The sequence below is a fragment of the Eschrichtius robustus genome, chromosome 15 (genome assembly GCF_028021215.1).
Source record: "Eschrichtius robustus isolate mEscRob2 chromosome 15, mEscRob2.pri, whole genome shotgun sequence".
Lineage (NCBI taxonomy): Eukaryota > Metazoa > Chordata > Mammalia > Artiodactyla > Eschrichtiidae > Eschrichtius > Eschrichtius robustus.
This window is the reverse complement of record NC_090838.1, coordinates 23,324,178-23,344,572: the sequence shown is the minus strand read 5'-3', so window position 1 is coordinate 23,344,572 and position 20,395 is coordinate 23,324,178. Positions and strand designations below refer to the sequence as shown.

The 20,395-nt window shown below is 43.0% G+C and overlaps 1 protein-coding gene across 1 annotated transcript in view; it reads left to right on the top strand.

Moving 5' to 3' along the window:
- The window catches only part of ALK (ALK receptor tyrosine kinase), a 730,695-nt gene that overhangs the window by 621,528 nt on the left and 88,772 nt on the right, over positions 1–20,395 (top strand). The window contains exon 10 of the mRNA XM_068564150.1: positions 12,960–13,129. Within this exon, the coding sequence (XP_068420251.1) occupies positions 12,960–13,129 (170 nt within the window). The remainder of the gene's footprint in view (positions 1–12,959; positions 13,130–20,395) is intronic.

Here is a 20,395-nt window from a genome sequence, read left to right as displayed (position 1 = left end):
TTGAGGTCTGGATATCCAACTCCCATCTCATCTAATGCTGTGACATCCACTGCAGTGACAGAATGCTCACCGCCTCACTGGCAAGTCCCGCTCATCTTCGGACAGCTCCAGGCTTCAGTGTTTGCTTAAATCAAGAGCAAATCCAGCTAGACTTGCCAGGGCTTGTTTTTGCACCCTCTACCCTCTGCAGCCCTCCTCTTCCTGCTTCGAGGAGCCTTGAAGAAGCAGGGATAGAACTCCATGCTTCCTGTGCGACATTCAGCTGGGTTGTCCACCTCTGTCAGGACGTCATGGTGGGCCCAGCAGGAAGCACAGGGCCCCTCTGGCTCCCATGCGGTGATGCTGACATCTGAAGCAAGTCACCAGAGCAGCGCGGTGGCCCCAGGCAGCTGCCTCCCCCCTGCCCCATGGCCCAACAGTCGGGACATCTCCCATGTCCAGAGGAATCCAGCTGGTCATTCGGGGTCAGGACAAAAGGAACATCACCAAGGCAGTGTGACGTGGTAGGAGGAGCAGCACCTTGAGGTCAGGCAGACCTTGGTGGAATCCTGCCACTTTCTAGCAGGGTGACCTTGTGCAAATCACCACACTCTTCTCAGCTTCAGTATCCTCTGCAGGGCTGTTGGGAGAAACAAGTAGCCAAGGTAGAAGAGTACCCGGCCCGGATCTGGACACATAGTAGATGCTTAATAAGTGTGGTTTCTGCTCCTCCACTGCTGCTATTACTATTATTACTTTTGTGATGGGTCCAAGATCAAAGGCCAGAGCCTGCCCTATACTGAATCTGGAGAATTTGGTCAGGGGTGGCACCCTCAGGACGAGATAAATGGCAGCTGCCAAGATGGGACCAGAAAGGCAGCATGGAACTTGGCTGGGTTGGATGGGCACACAGATGCCTGGTGGGAGGACTGAGGAAGGGAGGGGCACAGAGGGTCCTCACTCAGGCGGTGAGCCAGCGAGTATTCATTTCAAACCCACCATGTGACCGGCCGTGCAGGAGACAGACCGCAGGAATCTGGGATCTTTTTAGTGTTTATTCAGCAGAAAAGTTAAGAACACTTACTTTCAGTATGACAGGTCCAGGTCTCCAAGTTACTTATGAATCACTTGGCTATGTTACATTAAAAAACAAGCCAAAATTCTTAACTAGAGCCCTCAAACACCCTAAATCTTTGTACACCTAGGAGAAAGAAACCTTCCCTTATTCTGGGGCTAAGGGAGGGACCCTTAATAACTGTAAAGTAACTAAAGGAGTACAGTAGCCCCCCCCCCATACCAATGGAGGATACGTTCCAAGACCCCCAGTGGATGCCTGAAACCACAGATAGAACCAAACCCCATATATACTATGTTTTATCCTATACTGACAGGTGGGTAGTGTATACAGCATGGATACACTGGCCAAAAGGATGATTCATGTCCCAGGCGAGACAGAGCGGGTCAGCAGGAGATTTCATCATTTTGTTCTGCTACTCAGAATGGTGCAGAATTTAAAACTTATGAATTGTTTATTTCTGGAATTTTCCGTTTGATATTTTTGGACTGCAGTTGACCTTAGGTAACTGAAACTACAGAAAGGGAAACCGCTGATTAAGGGGACTACTATATTATTTAAATAGTGATCCCCTCCTGTGTGTCTGACACTGTGCTAAGCATCTCACTTGCATTATCTTATTAACAAAACAGACGTGAGGAATTGTTACCCCCATTTACTGATGCAGAATCTGGGGCTTCAAAAGCTTAAGTAACTTACTAGTCACCCTTGCTAGTGAAAGGCAGAGCCAGGATTCAAAACAGGTCTGTCCAACCCCAAAGCCAATCCTGCAAACACTCTAAGGTCCCTGGACTAGACTTAGGTCACTCAAGTCAGTCAGTCTCCCTAATTGGGAATAAAAATGCCTGTGTTACTTGCTCTAGGATCAGATAAAAATAGGAAAACTCTTTGTAATCTCTACAATATTTTATGAATGGCAGAAATTATTATTATCCCTCTTCTTACTCTGCATAGGTGTGAAGAAGCCACTGCTGACATAAATTCAGACGTGATATGTCCTTCTTTCTCCTCTGGGTCAATTAGCAACATGCAGACAGCTTGGGAGCATTATTTTGCACAGTTCCTAGTATTAGCATCAGGGAGATGTGCCCAATGAACCTGCTTCATCATAATTCATTGATTAATTGTGCAGCTTCTCAATCGTGAGTATAACCTTGATGCAGGATAAGCACAAACAAGGAGACTCCTCATCGATTCTCAAGGTCCAACAAATATGGCCCTACTGAGATTTGGAGTCAAAATAATTCTTACCTCAGTACCGAGAGCTGGGAAGCCACTGGAACCTAGCATTCTGTCACCACTTACTGTAATGTGGTTGATGCTGCCAGAACACAGGCTAATGGGCTAAAGTAATCAACAGCCATTGTAATTACAGTCAGACATAATTAATTTAATACCTTTGAGTCATTCAAAATTAATACCTCAGCCATTACCTGATGAAACTGAGGCATAGAAGAAATACTGTCAAGGCTCATGGGTGTGAATAAAGTCCTCCTGGGCACTTGGCAGAGATTTGGGTCCGATTCCAAGTCCACCTGTTAATCATACGCCCTTGTGGCTCCCACTAGTGGTGATCATTATAACACGTTCATGTGGTCCACATGCATGGCCAACCTGTTGAAAGCACACGCTCCCCAGCTGTCAGGGAATGAACACTCCCCCGGTGGCTTTGCGACTTGCCAATACTCTCGTGGCTGGAGTCCATTCTCTTTCTGATGGCTGTTCATGAAGGTTGTAGGAATTTCATTTCACATAGTCAATCCTGTTCCCCAGCTGAAGGATTTCAAAGCTATTTCTCAGCATCATCTCTATCACCTAGAGAGAAACTGAGGCACAGACAAGGTTGTTTGCCCAAGATCACCTCATTACAATGTAACTCAAAGGAAAATATTGTTTTCTCCCCACAAGACTGGGAAGATAATTCTATAGGGAACCTGGAATATAAAACACTGGACTGAAATTTTTAATACAGCATCCTTCATCCTGTCCTAGTCTGCTTTTTGTGAGCTGTTTATCTCTGACGTTGTTCCCTGCCTGCTTTTTCCAATACAGGAAGAAGGAGCTAACATTGATAAATGTATTTGGTAAGCTGGGCACTGGGCTCACATAATCCTATTAAAGTCTCCTAGTGACTCTATAAGGAGAGTACGGTTGGCCCCATTTCACAGATGAAGACTGAGGCCCTGAGATATTATGTCATAAATAAAGACAGAAATGTTCTTTCTGATTCCAGAGCCACAGTATGACCGCACCTCATTCCCCCAGAAGCTCCCACCTTCCCTTGGTCTTCCTTGCAAAGCCCACAGTTCAGGCCAGAGAACCTGATCCTCCCCAAAGCGGTGAAAAGACGGCGCTCTCTTCTCCCACTTTCCAATGATATCGGAATCCTCCCTTGATGCCTTTTTTAATGCAGCGTTTATTGTTTTTTTCTGATTACAAAAATGCTCTGCATTCATTGTAGAACATTAGGAAAAACTAAAGAAGAAAATAGAAATTGCCCACAGTCTTACCCTCCAAAGATAACCCCTGTTACCATGTTTGTAAATTTCTTTCCAGGCAGATAAATGTAGATTTGAGCAGAGGCATAGATAAAGGGTTTATACAAATTTGGTATCATACCGTATAAGCATTTTGTGTCTTCTTCATTACTTAATATTGTATTTTCCTAGATGAATATCATTCTTCATAAATATGCTTTTACCCTAAATTTATTCATTTTGTTCTAGTTATCAAAAGTAATAGATGTTCATTGTAAAAAATTTAGAAAAGAAAGAAAATACCAAAGAAGGAAAAAAATACCCGTAACTTCGTAACTTCACCAGCCAGGGATCCCATGGTTATTATTTTTGTATATAATCTTCATTGCTTTTCTTGCTGTGTTTTTGTAAAGGGGGCATGTGGATGTCCCTGGCTGGGTGTTCTCTGGCCTCAATGTGATGCCTGAGAAAGAAGGAAAGACATGGGGTGCTGTTTTCAGAAAGGATCTCAATCTTTCAAGTCTCTTACATGGCCAGGAATCCTTAAGCTTCCGTAATTGCAAGTATTTCCCAGCATATTTTATTTGCTTGTTATCAGAAATCTGCATCTGGCCTGCTTCTTGCTGAGTTGGGTTGATTTTTCATTAGGCTATTTATAGCTAGAGAGTTGGTGTTTATTTTTTCCGGGTGAATTAGAAGATGGTGTACAAAACACTGGGTCTTGCAGTGAATCAGTACTCTCAGTTAAAATTAATAAGACCACATTGAAACCAAGGAATGCTTAAAATTACAAATTCAACCAAGGGAGAAAGGGGGGTGGTAGGAGGAATTGGGAGATTGGGATTGACATATATACACTATTGATACTATGTATAAAATAGATAACTAATGAGAACATACTGTATAGCACAGGGAACTCTACTTAATGCACTGTGGTGACCTAAATGGGAAGGAAATCCAAAAAAAGAGGGGATATACATATATGTATAGCTGATTCATTTTGCTGTACAGTAGAAACTAACACAACATTGTAAAGCAGCTATACTCCAATAAAAATTAATTTAAAAAAAATAAAATTACAAGTTTACACCCAGAATTAACAGCCCTGTTGCATCTTAGATTGGGAAGAAGCTTTAACCTCCATTCAAAGCTTGGATGTCCTTGACGACATCCCCAATCCTGGCCATCCAGTGAGTGCTGGGTGACCCATAGTGTGGGGAATATCGAAGGAGTACCCACCCCACCGCCACAAACAAGCTCATTTCTGAGCATCTCAGTCTGTTAAAAAGTGTTTTCTTCTGTTTAAGTGAAATACGCACTAGAACATCCATTCTTGGTTTTGTCTCTACTGCTAGAATACATGCAGCCCTTCAGAAATGCAAAGTAACGTAGCACCTCCCCCTCATAGCATTTCCTATATTTGGGGGTGCTGCATGCTAATAGACGTTATTTGATACCATTGAGTCTCTTTTGTCCAACTTCAGCCTAAATTCCATACTGATTTTTTTTTTTTAATTGGTTCAAGAGAAACTTGTGAAGTTGCCACGAGGTATGCATAGCAAACAGGGGGCATATTCTAGGCATAAAATTGCAGTCATTACCTCTGGAGGAGGAAAGGGCCATGAGAGAAATAATGGCATTAGGCCTAGCCACAAGGCTGCTCCTGCTTTACATACAGAACTTTAATTAATAAAATGACAAACACTGGTAGCACATAATTGGAAAGCCTATTGGGCCCCACCAAGAGGGAGGGAAAAATGGCCCAGAAAGGGCGGGCTGGAGCCAGAAAATACAATTGCTGGTGGCGTGCTCCTGGCGTTGTCTCTTTTCACTTGTCTCATTTGTTGTCTGCATGTAAAATGGTTTATTAGTCAAAAGCTGTCACTTATAACCTATATCTATTAGAATGGGTCTAGAAAGGATCAAAAATTTTATCGTTATAGGTTCTGACAAGTGTTACTTCCCATAAATATTATGTAGGATTTGTATAAGATTTCCCATATTTGTGTGAATACATTTGAGATACACCACACACACACACACACACACACACACACACACACACACACATACACACATTTGTGACTATTAATTGTCTGGCAGAGGCAGAAACAAAGGTTGTAAATGGTTTAAAATGCACTATGTCGGTAATTCCCCCAATATGAAGATGCTTCTATGATAAGATCTTATTAAAATATAAATTCTGATTCAGCAGGTCGAGGGTAGGGCCTGAGACCCTGCATTTCTAACAAACTCCCAGTCATGCCAACACTGCTGGTCCACAGACCACACTTTGAGCAACGAGTATCTAGAAAACCTTCACAATACACACCCAAAAGATTTATGTATTACTGTAATATGTTACATGTGTATAGCTCTATAGATATGGTAGAAGGAACATAGAACCTAGTATGGAATCCAGGTCTGCAGCATATGGGCTTAGTGACCACGCATGACATACTTAACCTCTCTAAGCCTTAGATTCCACATCCGAAAAATGGGTGTGATAATACGTACAGGAAGAGATGTTGTGAGTGTAAAATGAGACAGCATATGTACGAGTGCCTAGTATAGCTCTCTAATATTCAATAAAAAGTCAGTTAATGCAGGAATAAATTGCAGATGTAGAGAATGGACTTGAGGACACGGGGAGGGGAAGGGTAAGCTGGGACGAAGTGAGAGCGTAGCATGCACATATATACACTACCAAATGTAAAATAGATAGCTAGTGGGAAGCAGCTGCATCACACGGGGAGATCAGCTCGGTGCTTTGTGTCCATCTAGAGGGGTGGGATAAGGAGGGTGGGAGGGAGACACAAGAGGGAGTGGATATGGGGATATATGTATACGTATAGCTGATTGACTTTGTTATACAGCAGAAACTAACACACCATTGTAAAGCAATTATACTCCAGTAAAGATGTTAAAAAAAAAGTCAATTAATGAAGTGCTTTATCCTGTAGGCCACCCAGATAGAAATTGGTCTCATTAAGATCAAATTCCAAGAGTGTTTTTTGCCTACTCTGGGTACCTGAACTTGACTGTCAAGATCAAACCAGGTCTACCTGATTTGAGTATCCATATGTAATGATATCAAAAGGGTTATTTAACCTAGGACTATATAAAGAAAATGGAAGGCTTCAAAGAGGACTTCAGCCTTCAATCTGTTCTGGGAATCACATATAGTTGCTCTATACACTTAGATACAAGTAATTAATACGGGATATTCTGTCAGAATTGATATCAGTCCTCCAGTTCTTCTATTTAAGAAATTGTTGAGGACCTTATCCTGTAGGTCCAAGATGACAGTTCTGGTCCTGTTTGCATCCTCAGATCATCCCTGCTCACCCTCAGCCCACGGATCTCTCACTTTCAAGGTCATTCTCAGTCTTTGCCCAAGGATTGTGTGGCAGCCACATGAAGACCCTCTGCTGAGGACTGTGTCCTCCCCCACTGCAGGAAAAACACTCCTTCTATACCTTGGTGATGGTGAGCACATCATAAGCCATTTTTTAGCTATTTAATAATTGCCTTTTACTCAAAGTCCAAGATGAAAATGGACCCCTCATCGAGAAGGCCAGGCTGCTTCCTGCACTAAGTAGCCCCATCTTCCCAGTGGTCTCAGCCTAGGCTGCACTTTAGAATCACCTGGAGAGATTTGAAAAACTGTCAGTGCCCAGGACCTACCCAAGGCTAATTAAATCAGAATCTCTGGGGGTGGAGCCCAGATGTGGGTAGTCCTGAAAGCTCCCCAGGTGATCCTAATCTGCAAAGCATGTTGAAAAACCACAGGTTTAAACATTTCATTCACTATATGTGAGCTCTACTTTCACATTCTTTAGTTCACTCAATCTTTATAAGCACCTTTTAAGGCCAGCAGGGATGGTATAGTTATTATCACAAGTTTGTCTATAAGAAAATAGAGGTTCAGAAGGGGTAAGTGGTTGGCTTGAACTCATACAGTTAATTCTTTCTAGCCTTGGAGAACAAACTCCAAGTTATCCCATTGTCAACAGGCAAGGAAACAAGGATAGTCTGACAAGCCACCTGAGAATGAATGTTGATACAAAGAGCAGTTGCTTCTGGTGTGTTCTGGAAAGGAAGTGGGATGAGTGATAGGAGCAGAGGGGCAAGGCCCTAGAGGCTGCTCTCTAGTTCCATGCTTCTCTGCAGATTTTGATGCAGTAGGTCTGGGGTCGGGCCAGAGATTCTGAATCTCTAACGAGTTCCCAGGTAACATGGATGACACCAGCCTGAAGAGCACTCCTTGAGTAGCAAAGCACTGACTGACTCTTAGAGGCAGAATCTGGAATCACTGGGGGGTAAGTACAGGTGAGAAATGGTTAAGTGAAAGGCTTTAGGTTCTGCACTGCGTGTGTCTTGAGAAAGAACAGCATCTGCCTGGTTACCTCATCTTACCTAACACTCAGTGGATGAAAAAAATAAATGGCCGAAAAACATGCTTTACTAGCTGCTCACTGGCTGCCGGCAGGCAATCTTATTCCAAACCTTTTGCATCCATTCCTGGAACTAGACTTTGCTGAAACTCGGACAGTACACACCTTGGCTTGAGTTTGGCTATAGATATATGTTTTCTAAATAGGTGGTAATATTGTAAGATGAAAGTTAAGTTTTCATTCTTCTATTTATTCATAGCACTAAACTGGATTAAGCGGCCGTCTTGACCCAAGTCCTGACTATCTTATGTCAAGTGTGTTGTCTTGACTGTCTTATGTCTTCACTGTCAAGTGGCTCTGCTTACTTTCCCTTTTGCTGTACTCAGCACAATTGCAATTACTCATTTAAGTTCAGACTTCCTGACTAGACGATAAGCTCCTTGAGGGCAGGGAAGATATGCATAATGTACAGCACAGAGTAGGTAAATATTTGTTGAATGAATGGATTGTCATCTCTCTCAAGGACGGATACCCAGAGGGAGCCCGGTAGACCTCTTCAGGAGCTAAGGATGCCATCCTAAGCACCATCCCTTGGCAGCCAGCCCAGTTCTCTCTTGCCCAGACTTATTGTCATAAAATATAGTGCAGGAAGATGGAGAAAGCTCAGCAGTCACTGGTCTATGGCCCCGTGTCTATTGTATAAGACAGGACTATATCTCACCGACATGCTCATGCCACTAGCAGAATCTGCTTCAAATGCAGTTTCCTAAGAGCAACTGAGAACTATACAGTTTGCCTACAGCCAGTTGGCTGCTAAGTGGGTAGACCCTCCCCCCTTTCCTGGAACCTGACCCCTGGAAGGCAGGTAAATGCTAAGGAGCTTCACAGGATGCAGAGTTGGTTTCTGTCCCTGAGAGGGGAACCTGGTAAAGAGGAGGGTCTTCTTGTATATGTATACATTTTTATTCCTTCTTACATTGATCAGCTCCTACCATGTGCCTACACTTGACAACGACTGTGAATTCAAGGTGAATAAGACAGTCTCTGCCTTGAAGCAACTTGTGGCCCAAGGGGGATGAGGGTAGGAGGGAAGACAAGGCAGCAGAGCTACACCCCGTGACGGTCCCACCAGCCTCCGTTATAAGAGTTCAGACAAGGGGGATGTCATTTCTAAGACAGATTATAAGAAATGGCTCCATGAACAAAAAAAAAAAATGATTTATTTTTTAAGTGGCAAGAAGGAAAGAGGAGGTAGAAGAAATGGAAGGATCAAAAGCACAGAAGCAGAAAAACGCATGGCAGGTGCAAATCTGGCATGTAGACCTGTGGGGGAAATCTAGGAAGCCACACTCATTTAGCCCCAACCTGTGGACTCCTGGGTGAAAACTCTGGCAGTTCCCACGACTTATCTGGTCACTCTAAGGTAATAACAGACCTAACGTCTCTTCAAAACCCAAAACACAGGCGTATTGAGAAATCAAAATTCCCATCCCATCAAAACTTCTGTCTTGCTTAAAGTCAGGGCTTCTTCCTTTCCCCTCCCCCTACCACTCTTGGCCCTATTGCAGATTAAAAGCCTGGAATCAGGGAGAGGGTGATCACTGACCTCTCTCTTCTTCATCCAACTCTCCTCCTCTTCTTGCTAACTTCTGACCCTTCAGGATCTTAGGTGCAGGGAAGGAGAAGAGGTAAGGAGAATAGGGAAGCTCTTACTTGGCCCAGACTGTTGTAGTGATCTACGTTGGTATTCTCCAGATGTGACAAGTATTTAAGGCTTACTATTTCTCACAGGGGGCGCTTCTGCGGTTTGTTTGGAGGTCTACCTTTTTCCCCAGTCCCTCCACTATGGCTGGGAATCTTTTGCCTTGACTAGGGCATATGTGTCTCCCATCCAGGTGGTCACTTAACTGCTTACTCTGCCTTTGGGCATCTCAGGATACCTGCAGCTTCCTTCTGCTGAGTTCTGTTTACCCCTGCAAGCAGCCCTTGCAGGCAAGATCTAAAACTACTGACATGGGCTCCTTTGTACACGGCCCCCTCTAGTGTAGTTTATGTGCAGCCCTCATGCATTTTTTTTGCCCCAGCAAACTCTGGGAGTGCAGGCCACCCAAAATTGTCACTTCTCCCTTGTTCTGCCATCAGAGCAGCTAGCCACCCTCTTGTTCATACTTTAGATTTTCCAGGTGAGAGATTGGCACTAATCCACTGTGCTCCCAAATTGCAGGGGGTAAATATTGAGTACTTGATATGGTGGCACTAAAACTACTCTCTCTTGAGTTGGGATGAAAAGGGAGCCTTCTTCACAGGAAGGTGAAGTGAGGTGGAACTCATAATACACCAGAAGCACCTTCCCAAAACTCTCTCCTAGTAATCAACCACCAACTTTTTTATATCCAAAGTATGGTTGAGGGATTAAGAAATGTGTACCCTATTTTCATCCACGTCTCTTGAAAGCCCTGTATCTCGCTGTGCTGTCAGACTTCCCATTGAAATGTAATATCTATTGCCTCAGGGCTTGAGCCAAAATTCCTTTTTAATATTTTGTTCCACTATGTATTATCTCATCTAATTGTCCCTATAACCTTGTAAGGTAGATAAAACAATTCCCTTCTTAGAGAATAGAGAACTGAGCTTCAAATTTACTAAAGTGGCAAGAACAAGTTTTGAATCCAGATCTCTCAGACTCTAGAGCTCTTAGACCATCCTAGGAGGATACATGTGGCTCAGCAAAAGTACTTGATAAATATCCATTGAATGACTAGAAAGTTGATTTGTCTAGATTATAGAGGAATGTGAATGGCTTGATGTTAATTGATAGGGAGGGAGAAACCATTGCAGAGTCACAGATGGCAGTGATAAACAGGAAAATGTGACAGAGATATACAGAAGAATTTGGAAGGGAGAAAGAATGGATAGGGAGAGGCACTTTTGGAGGCTATGGAAAGAGTACAGAGAGCAAGTTATAGAGGACATGGTGAACGTTACTTTAGAGTAATGAGGATAGAAGCCAGATTGAAGGAATTTAGAGAGAGAATGGGCGACAAGGAAATAGAAGCAGTGGTTACGTACCAGTTATCCAAAATGTTAACATCTGAACGGAGGTACAGAAATAGGTTGCAAGCCAGAGGAGCTAGCAGGATCAAATAAAGAATATTTTTCCAGGATAGGTGAAACCTGATCTTGTGGGTAAATAGAGGAGCCAGAAAGTAGAGAGACTCCAAAGGTGCTGACGAAAGGAAGAGCTGTAATTGAGAGCAAGGACCAGGGTAGCAGGGTGGAGAGAAGGGGTTAGAAGAAAGTGAAGGACACATCTTCCTGTAAGACAGGAAGGGAAGAGAGAAGGTGGATAAATAGATAATTATGCTGTGAAAAAAGAAGAGGTTGAAGGAGATTGCACCTGATACAGTAAATCTTTATCAGTAAAGTAGGAATCAAAATAATGGATCGGGAATTGGGGACCAGGAGGTGACAGCATCAGTGATTGAGGAAGAGTTTGAAACACCCATTGTGCTATGTGTGTTAAGAAATCAACTGTGGAAATCACCAGTGGATGAATAAGTACCATGAACATGAACCATCCAGGACATTGAGGTTCAACAGTCCAAATCAGCAATATTCTGTGGCCAGGGAGCAAAAGGAGAAAAAGCATGTAGCAAGCATCGTCCCAAGCTGGTCGCTGCAGGGTAATGAGCTGAGGGCTGAGAGGGCTTAGTTAGCGAGAGTAGGATTAAAATTTCCAGTCATGGCATCCAGACTGCCCAAGAAAGCCAAGTGGGACCAGTTAACAGATTTGTGAGATTATCCTGGGACATGCAGTGGAGACAAGTATTTGCTACACTGGATTTGGGAAAATGGGAAAGGTATAAGCGAAGAGGTTATGGTTATATAGACCAGGCTTACCAGGCTCAGGGGTGGCCTTCTTAGTGAAGGGTTGGTATGCACAACAGAGCGGGGAGTCTTCTGCTTCAATGCCTCATGGTACATGATCAAATTGTGAGTCAACCATGGGTTTAGAGACTAGGAGAAAAGGAGTAGTGGTTTACAGAGAAGCATGTCTTCAAACAATGAGAATCAGAGAAAAGGAGGGACCATAGCTAATGAAAACTCCAGGTTGCCATAGGACATAATTTATCTTCCTTTCTATAATAGCCATTTTTATTACAGGATCTGAACAGGAATATTTAGGACAATGATATGCTGTAGTTGTCCTAAGTTTTAAAATGTTGTTTATAGATTGTCTATCAAATATACAACCTCTATTATTTTAAACACAAAGACCAGAGACCTTGTTTATAGTATATACTGCCTCTGGGCATGACTGTACTTAAACTTTCTGAGATAGATCAGTTACAGTTCCCTTTCATATGTCTTAGGGTACAATGCCATAGAAACCTTTAATAAAGACACAATAAAAACATATAATTATATGTTGCTTTAGGCAAAGTGTGCACCCTCATTCTGAAAGACACCACATTAAAAGATCTTTATAGGTAGATTCTTATCTCACTTTTGCCCACCAGTGGCCACAGTTATCAAGTCGTAGGGTCTCCAGTTAGCTAAGACATGACATGGTACCATTCAAATAAGATATTACACTCTTTGGGGAAGGAATAAAAATCAATGATACCTAAATCGCTAAAAGAAATTGAATCACAAAATCACTTGCCCAAGGTCACAAAGTGAATTGGGACCACAGACAATAATCTTTGGGTCCTCTTTAGGAAGTTCATTTAATACCCTATTGATCTCGATATACCCTTAGAGGCAGAATCTTGTGAAGTTTAGGATGATGACATCAACCTGAACAAAGTTCCGAAATTGCCCATCAGTTTCCCCCTCCCAGCTCCTCGAACCTTGGTGAAAGCCACTTTGGGAGACAGCGAGCGAGATCAGGCTGTGGGTGACCAGCTCTCCTCACGGGGAAGACCTTGGCTGAGTCTCCAGCAAAATCCTTGAGAATTCCAGGAAGGTGAGCTACCGTTTCCTTTCAACAGTAACACCTAGTCCTTCTGGCTCTTCTCTCCCTTGCAGCTCCGAATGTCCTGGCTCATCCGTGGAGTCTTGCAGGGAAATGTCTCCTTGGTGCTGGTGGAGAACAAAACCGGGAAGGAACAAAGCAGAATGATCTGGCATGTTGCCACCATGGAAGGCTTGAGCCTGTGGCAGTGGACGGTGCTGCCTCTCCTTGATGTGGCCGACAGGTGGGCCTTTACCCAGCCCCATCAATCCCTTTTCCTCTATCAGCCAAAATGCAGAGGGGAGCCTTGTCTTCCCTCCCCCTATTCCTTCTACCCAAGACACACATCCAGATGTGCACAGACACGTGCACACACAAATGTGCACACACACACTTCCTGCAGACTTACAGGAAGCACTGAGTTTCTCTGAGGGATTTCCATGCTAATGAGATGAGTATCTCCCACACCTCTGGCCTGGCCTGATTGGCTGCCTACAGTATCTGTAGGAAAAAGTAAAACTGAACAACTCATATGACCCCCAAAGAATAATCAGGCTTTATATGTATATGGCATTTTCTCTTAATTAATGGATTTTTGCCTTACTTTTCCATTTGACATTCTATTTATTCCTTATTAACAATAAGAAAGCCTGTGACATAGGTAGGACAGGCCTTATGTATCCTCACTCCTGCCCTTTTACAAGGTTCTCCTTCACTGAGAACCAAAGAGGTGAAGCACCAGTAGGTTGGCACTGGAGTGAAGACTGGCGCTCTGGCCAACCCCAGTCCAGCGCTCTGTGGCGTCTGGTCCCCAAAGCAGGTGGATGAGAAATTCTTCAGTAAACAGGGAAGTGCTTTTACCAAAGGCCCTGATTCCTAGTTAGATTCTAGGACTAATGTCCTTTGTAACCTTGAACTTCTCTGGACCTCAGTTTCCTCATCTTTAAACTGAGAGGGTAGGACTAGAAGATCATTAGCTCCGCGTGGCTCAGTAATGGAGCAGTAACTTCTCTGCGCAGCTGCCACTTGTCTCCCCAGGATGGCACCAGTCTGCCACCTGCAGTCGGCCTGGAGCAAGCAGTGCCTGACCCGCACAGTTGCTCACGTGATGCTCCGCTGTGTCCCACTGAACCCTCGACAGTTGGTGCTGGTCTGTTCCAGACCAAAAAGTGACGGGGAGGGAGGGAGTCATTTATATAAATGGGACAGAAAAATGGATCTGGAAGGGATTTTTTTTTTTTTTAAGATTGATTGATTGATTGATTGATTGCTATGTTGGGTCTTCGTTTCCGTGCTAGGGCTTTCTCTAGTTGCGGCAAGTGGGGGCCACTCTTCATCGCGGTGTGCGGGCCTCTCACCATCGCGGCCTCTCTTGTTGCGGAGCACAGGCTCCAGACGCGCAGGCTCAGTAGTTGTGGCTCACGGGCCTAGTTGCTCCGCGGCATGTGGGATCCTCCCAGACCAGGGCTCGAACCCGTGTCCCCTGCATTGGCAGGCAGATTCTCAACCACTGCGCCACCAGGGAAGCCCTGGAAGGGATCTTTAAGCCATCTTTAATAGGCTAAATGTCAAACCCTACGATCCAGAGCAGCCTCTGCTTTTGACTCCCCAATACATTCAAATTGCTGTTCTAGTGGATCCTTCGAAAAATGAGGGCAAAGGGCTTAAGGCAAAGTGGAGGGTGATGCCAGTTGGCACACAGCTTTGTAAATATATAGCTGGGTCTCACACTCTTCACCCAGATTTCAGAGTCTGCTATTTCCAAACGCTCGTAACTCAAGCTGTGCTGTCATAGGAAGATGCCATCAACCTCTGAGCAGCAGCTTCCCGCCCCTTCAGATGTGTGTGGGTTAAAGATCAAAGCACTTGGACATCCCAGGGCTCAGTGCTGCCCCCAGGACAGATGGATTTAATTAAAATGGAGGAGGGGGCAGTGTGGGCGCCCTCACCATAGACTAGTCTTTTGTCCTTCGGGATTGCGGGGGCTTGTGTGCAGGGGATGGGGAACAGGCGGGTAATGCCAGAGTCCTCCCTCCTGGGAAATGCTAAATTAATTCAGATGAATCAAAAGGTTTTTTTCTCCTCAATCCAGCAAGTCCTCTCTCTTTCATAGCCACTCCAGGGGATTTAAGGCAAGTAAGATGTTGACTCTGTTCACTCCCGTCGGCTAGAGTTTTGTTTGAAGGAGACTTTGTTCTCAGCCTCCCTCCTTCCTGTTAAAGGCTGTTTACCAGACTGACATTCCAATACTGATACTGAGACCAAACCGTCCAGTGGGGATTCAGACAAAGGCCAGCTTGGTTGAATGATGCCTCGCGACCTAATAAACGTGCAGTTACACAAGTGGCCCCATTCACCGGGAGCCTGCCCACCACTGACATGCTCTGATGTGGGATGTGCCCTCCCCACTCCCTGGAACTAGAGATGTTATAGGAGGCGTCAAGACCCAGAGGCAAATGGAACTGCAGGAGAATGAGGCAGAGCAGCTTTCACTTGCTAAAATCCAACTAGACTGTAGATGTGACTGCCCCATAAAACTAAAGTAGAGCTGTGGATGACAGAGCACAGGCTTTAGAGTCAGAGAGTCCCAGGTTTAAACGCTGGCTCAGCCACTTCCTAGTTGTGTGACCTCAGCCAATTACTGAACCTCTTTGGGCCTTGGCACCTACATCTGAAAAATGAGTATAATATCAGTACAATTTTACAGGATTATTACAAAACTAAATAAAATAACTGTCAAAAGCATCTATGTGTAGTACATGCCAGTGAAGTTTATTTCCCACACCCTCCATCATCATCCCTTAGTTTTGTGGCCTCAGATAATTTATTGAATAAGTGGCACAAATCACAACCACTGATCTTCCAAGTCAAGTCACATTCTATTATTTTTTAAATGTATTTATTTTATTTATTTATTTTTGGCTGCATTGGGTCTTCTTTGCGGTGTGTGGGCTTATTGCAGTGGCTTCTCTTGTTGCGGAGCACAGGCTCTAGGCGTGCGGGCTTCAGTAGTTGTGGCACGCAGGCTCAGTAGTTGTGGCTCACGGGCTTAGTTGCTCCGTGGCATGTGGGATCTTCCAGGACCAGGGATTGAACCCATGTCCCCTGCATCAGCAGGCAGATTCTTAACCACTGCACCACCAGGGAAGTCCCAAGCCATATTCTATTAAACAAAGATAATAAAGTCTACCTCTTAGGCTTGGAGAAGTAAAGTGCTTGGTGAACTGCCTGGCTCACAGTGAATGCTTAGTCAGTAGTAACTACTAATAATAACTATGATATTATAATAATAATAATAATAATAATAATAATATCATCTTCCCATCTAGCCTCAGAAAAGGCTAAGATGGCCAGTTTAGCAATAATAACCAGTCATGCAACCCTAAGATGGGGGTAAGTGTTCATGTGAATTTATGGTCATCAATGCTCTGTAGACTTCTTATAAAGGGGAAGCACATTCTCCCTCTTACTTTCAGGGAGAGTGAGCTATAGCTGCCTAGATTGCCAGAAAATGAAAATGGGAGGATGGAGAAGGTAGAGGAAGAAAATAAATAAGGGAAAGAGACAAAGAAAATGGATAAAAGGCAAAGATCAACTCCCTCCCTCCCGACCCTGAGATAGACATTGGCACCTTACCATCTGCCCACATCCCATGAAGTGTCATTAGGCAGGTCCTGGCTTCAGCTATTCAGCACCTGCCTCTTGGACAGCTCCCCAGCCATGGACCTTGAGAGGGCAAGGACTTCATTACCTGTGCTGTCCCAAATCACCTCTGCTCCCAGGTTCCCCAACCTCCATACATTATGAAGTTTTAAAAGCAACTTTATTAGGGCTTATGGATTAGCCCTAAAGAGCTCCCAGGCTCTAGAAACTCGTCATAGCCCCTGGGCGTTACATGAAACTAGCCTCCACCTAGATATGGCAGTGACCTCCTGTCTTGTCTCCTTGCCTCCATTTTTTATCCCCACCCAATCCAGTCTACACAAGGAAGCTGGAATAAACTTTCTGAAATGTAAATCTAATTATTTCTCATTTTTTACATCCTTCCATGGCTTCTGTGGTTTTTAGAGTGCCTTTCAATTTCCTTTAAAGAGACCTTCATTTAGGCCCACATGTGCTCTATCCAACCATAACCTCACCAGCCCCTTTTTATACATTCTGCTATTACTCTACCTGGTAACCTCACTAAACTTCTTTCAACTCAGTTGCATCATGATAAGTTCTTACTTCCAGGCTTTTGCACCTGCCATTCTCTCCGTACACAATGTTCTTCTACCTTCCATCCCCCTGATTACTACTCTCCCTTAACTTTTTAAAGAAGCGTCCCCAGACCCCCTAGACTGTATAGTATACATACAATACAGTCTCATGACTCTTGAAACACCCTTATAATGACTTATCACTCTTTGCTCTCTGTTTTTTACTATCTAAATATACACGCCAACAAGGCAGGAATCAGGTCTGTCTTATATTGCAGTTTCCTGATTGTCTAGTACCATACCTAACACATAGTATGCCCAATAAATGCATGTTGACAGAATGAAGTATTGAGGGAAATTGCATGTATTTTCAAATTCCAACTGAATTAACTGAGAATTTCACTTATTGGAATCCATCTAATATTCTTCCTCTGTTCAAACTGCGACTAACAAAACAGATAGAATCACATTTTAAGAAATACTACTACACAGTGTTCTGTATATCAGAGCAATACCTGTGTCCCATCAGATGAACCCAAACAGCATTTGTTACTCTTGTGACAGGGAGTTATCTTTAGACACTTGCCTGGTACCTGCACTCTCTTTGTCTCTGGGCACTGTCCTGCCAAAATCACTTTGTAAGAAAGACTTTGATCTTAATTGTGTGCCCTGGTCCTTGTGAGTAGGGAGACCCAGAACTGGGCACTTGAGAGTAAAGAGCTGTATTCAGATTGCTCCCACCTCACAGTAGTCCTGTCAAGACTCAGAGAATATGCCATAGGTGTATACAGGCTGCTGACAGGGAGGCATTGATCCATGGAAGGATATTTCTTCTGTCCATTTACAAACTGGCAAAGTGATAGAAACAATGCCATAGTCTGTCTTCATCATGAAATGATAGGAACTTTACAACCTACTATAAATTGTAGCAAGAAAAAGCTCCAAGAGAAGCGCCCAAAATGTTTTGAGCAGTGGCAACGTCCCTGGAGTAGAGATATGTGCTCTCAAGGTAATTTTTTTTTCTATTTTTTTAAAAATTTTAACCTTTCTTTTTTTTTTAAATTTAATTTTCTTTACTTTTTTATACAGCAGGTTCTTATTACTCATCCATTTTATACACATCAGTGTATACATGTCAATCCCAATCTCCCAATTCATCATCCCACCCTCCCCACCCCCCGCTGCTTTCCCCTCTTGGTGTCCATACGTTTGTTCTCTACATCTGTGTCTCTATTTCTGCCCTGGAAACCGGTTCATCTGTACCATTTTTCTAGGTTCCACATATATGCGTTAATATATAATATTTGTTTTTCTCTTTCTGATTTACTTCACTCTGTATGACAGTCTCTAGATCCATCCACGTCTCTACAAATGACCCAATTTCGTTCCTTTGTATGGCTGAGTAATATTCCATTGTATATATGTACCACATCTTCTTTATCCAGTCGTCTGTCGATGGGCATTTAGGTTGCTTCCATGACTTGGCTATTGTAAATAGTGCTGCAATGAACATTGGGGTGCATGTTTCTTTTTGAATTATGGTTCTCTCTGGGTATATGCCCAGTAGCGGGATTGCTGGGTTGTATGGTAGTTCTATTTTTAGTTTTTTAAGGAACCTCCGTACTGTTCTCCATAGTAGCTGTATCAATTTACATTCCCACCAACAGTGCAAGAGGGTTCCCTTTTCTCCACACCCTCTCCAGCATTTGTTGTTTGTAGATTTTCTGATGATGTGCATTCTAACTGGTGTGAGGTGATACCTCATTGTAGTTTTGATTTGCATTTCCCTAATAATTAGTGATGTTGAGCAGCTTTTCATGTGCTTCTTGGCCATCTGTATGTCTTCTTTGGAGAAATGTCTGTTTAGGTCTTCTGCCCATTTTTGGATTGAGTTGTTTGTTTTTTTAATATTGAGCTGCATGAGCTGTTTATATATTTTGGAGATAAAGCCTTTGTCTGTTGATTCGTTTGCAAATATTTTCTCCCATTCTGAGGGTTTTCTTTTCATCTTGTTTATGGTTTCCTTTGCTGTGTAAAATTAGGTCCCATTTGTTTATTTTTGTTTTTATTTCCATTACTCTAGGAGGTGGATCAAAAAAGATCTTGCTGTGATTTATGTCAAAGGGTGTTCTTCCTATGTTTTCCTCTAAGAGTTTTATAGTGTCCGGTCTTACATTTAGGTCTCTAATCCATTTTGAGTTTATTTTTGTGTATGGTGTTAGGGAGTGTTCTAATTTCATTCTTTTACATGTAGCTGTCCAGTTTTCCCAGCACCACTTATTGAAGAGACTGTCTTTTCTCCATTGTATATCCTTGCCTCCTTTGTCATAGATTAGTTGACCATAGGTGCGTGGGTTTACCTCTGGGCTTTCTATCTTGTTCCATTGATCTATGTTTCTGTTTTTGTACCAGTACCATATTGTCTTGATTACTGTAGCTTTGTAGTATAGTCTGAAGTCAGGGAGTCTGATTCGTCCAGCTCCGTTTTTTTCCCTCAAGACTGCTTTGGCTATTTGGGGTCTTTTGTGTCTCCATACAAATTTTAAGATTTTTTGTTCTAGTTCTGTAAAAAATGCCATTGGTAATTTGATAGGGATTGCATTGAATCTGTAGATTGCTTTGGGTAGTATAGTCATTTTCACAATATTGATTCTTACAATCCCCAAGAACATGGTATATCTCTCCATCTGTTGGTATTATCTTTAATTTCTTTCATCAGTGTCCTATAGTTTTCTGCATACAGGTCTTTTGTCTCCCTAGGTAGGTTTATTCCTGGGTATTTTATTCTTTTTGTTGCAATGATAAATGGGAGTGTTTCCTTAATTTCTCTTTCAGATTTTTCATCATTAGTATATAGGAATGCAAGAGATTTCTGTGCATTAATTTTGTATCCTGAAACTTTACCAAATTCATTGATTAGTTCTAGTAGTTTTCTGGTGGCATCTTTAGGATATTCTATGTATAGTATCATGTCATCGGCAAACAGTGACAGTTTTACGTCTTCTTTTCCAACTTGTAGCCCTTTTATTTCTTTTTCTTCTCTGATTGCTGTGGCTAGGACTTCCAAAACTATGTTGAATAAAAGTGGTGAGAGTGGACATCCTTGTCTTATTCCTGATCTTGGTGGAAATGGTTTCAGTTTTTCACCGTTGAGAATGATGTTTGCTGTGGGTTTGTTGTATATGGTCTTTATTATGTTGAGGTAGGTTCCCTCTATGCCCACTTTCTGGAAAGTTTTTTAATCATAAATGGATGTTTAATTTTGTCAAAAGCTTTTTCTGCATCTATTGAGATAATCATATGGTTTTTAT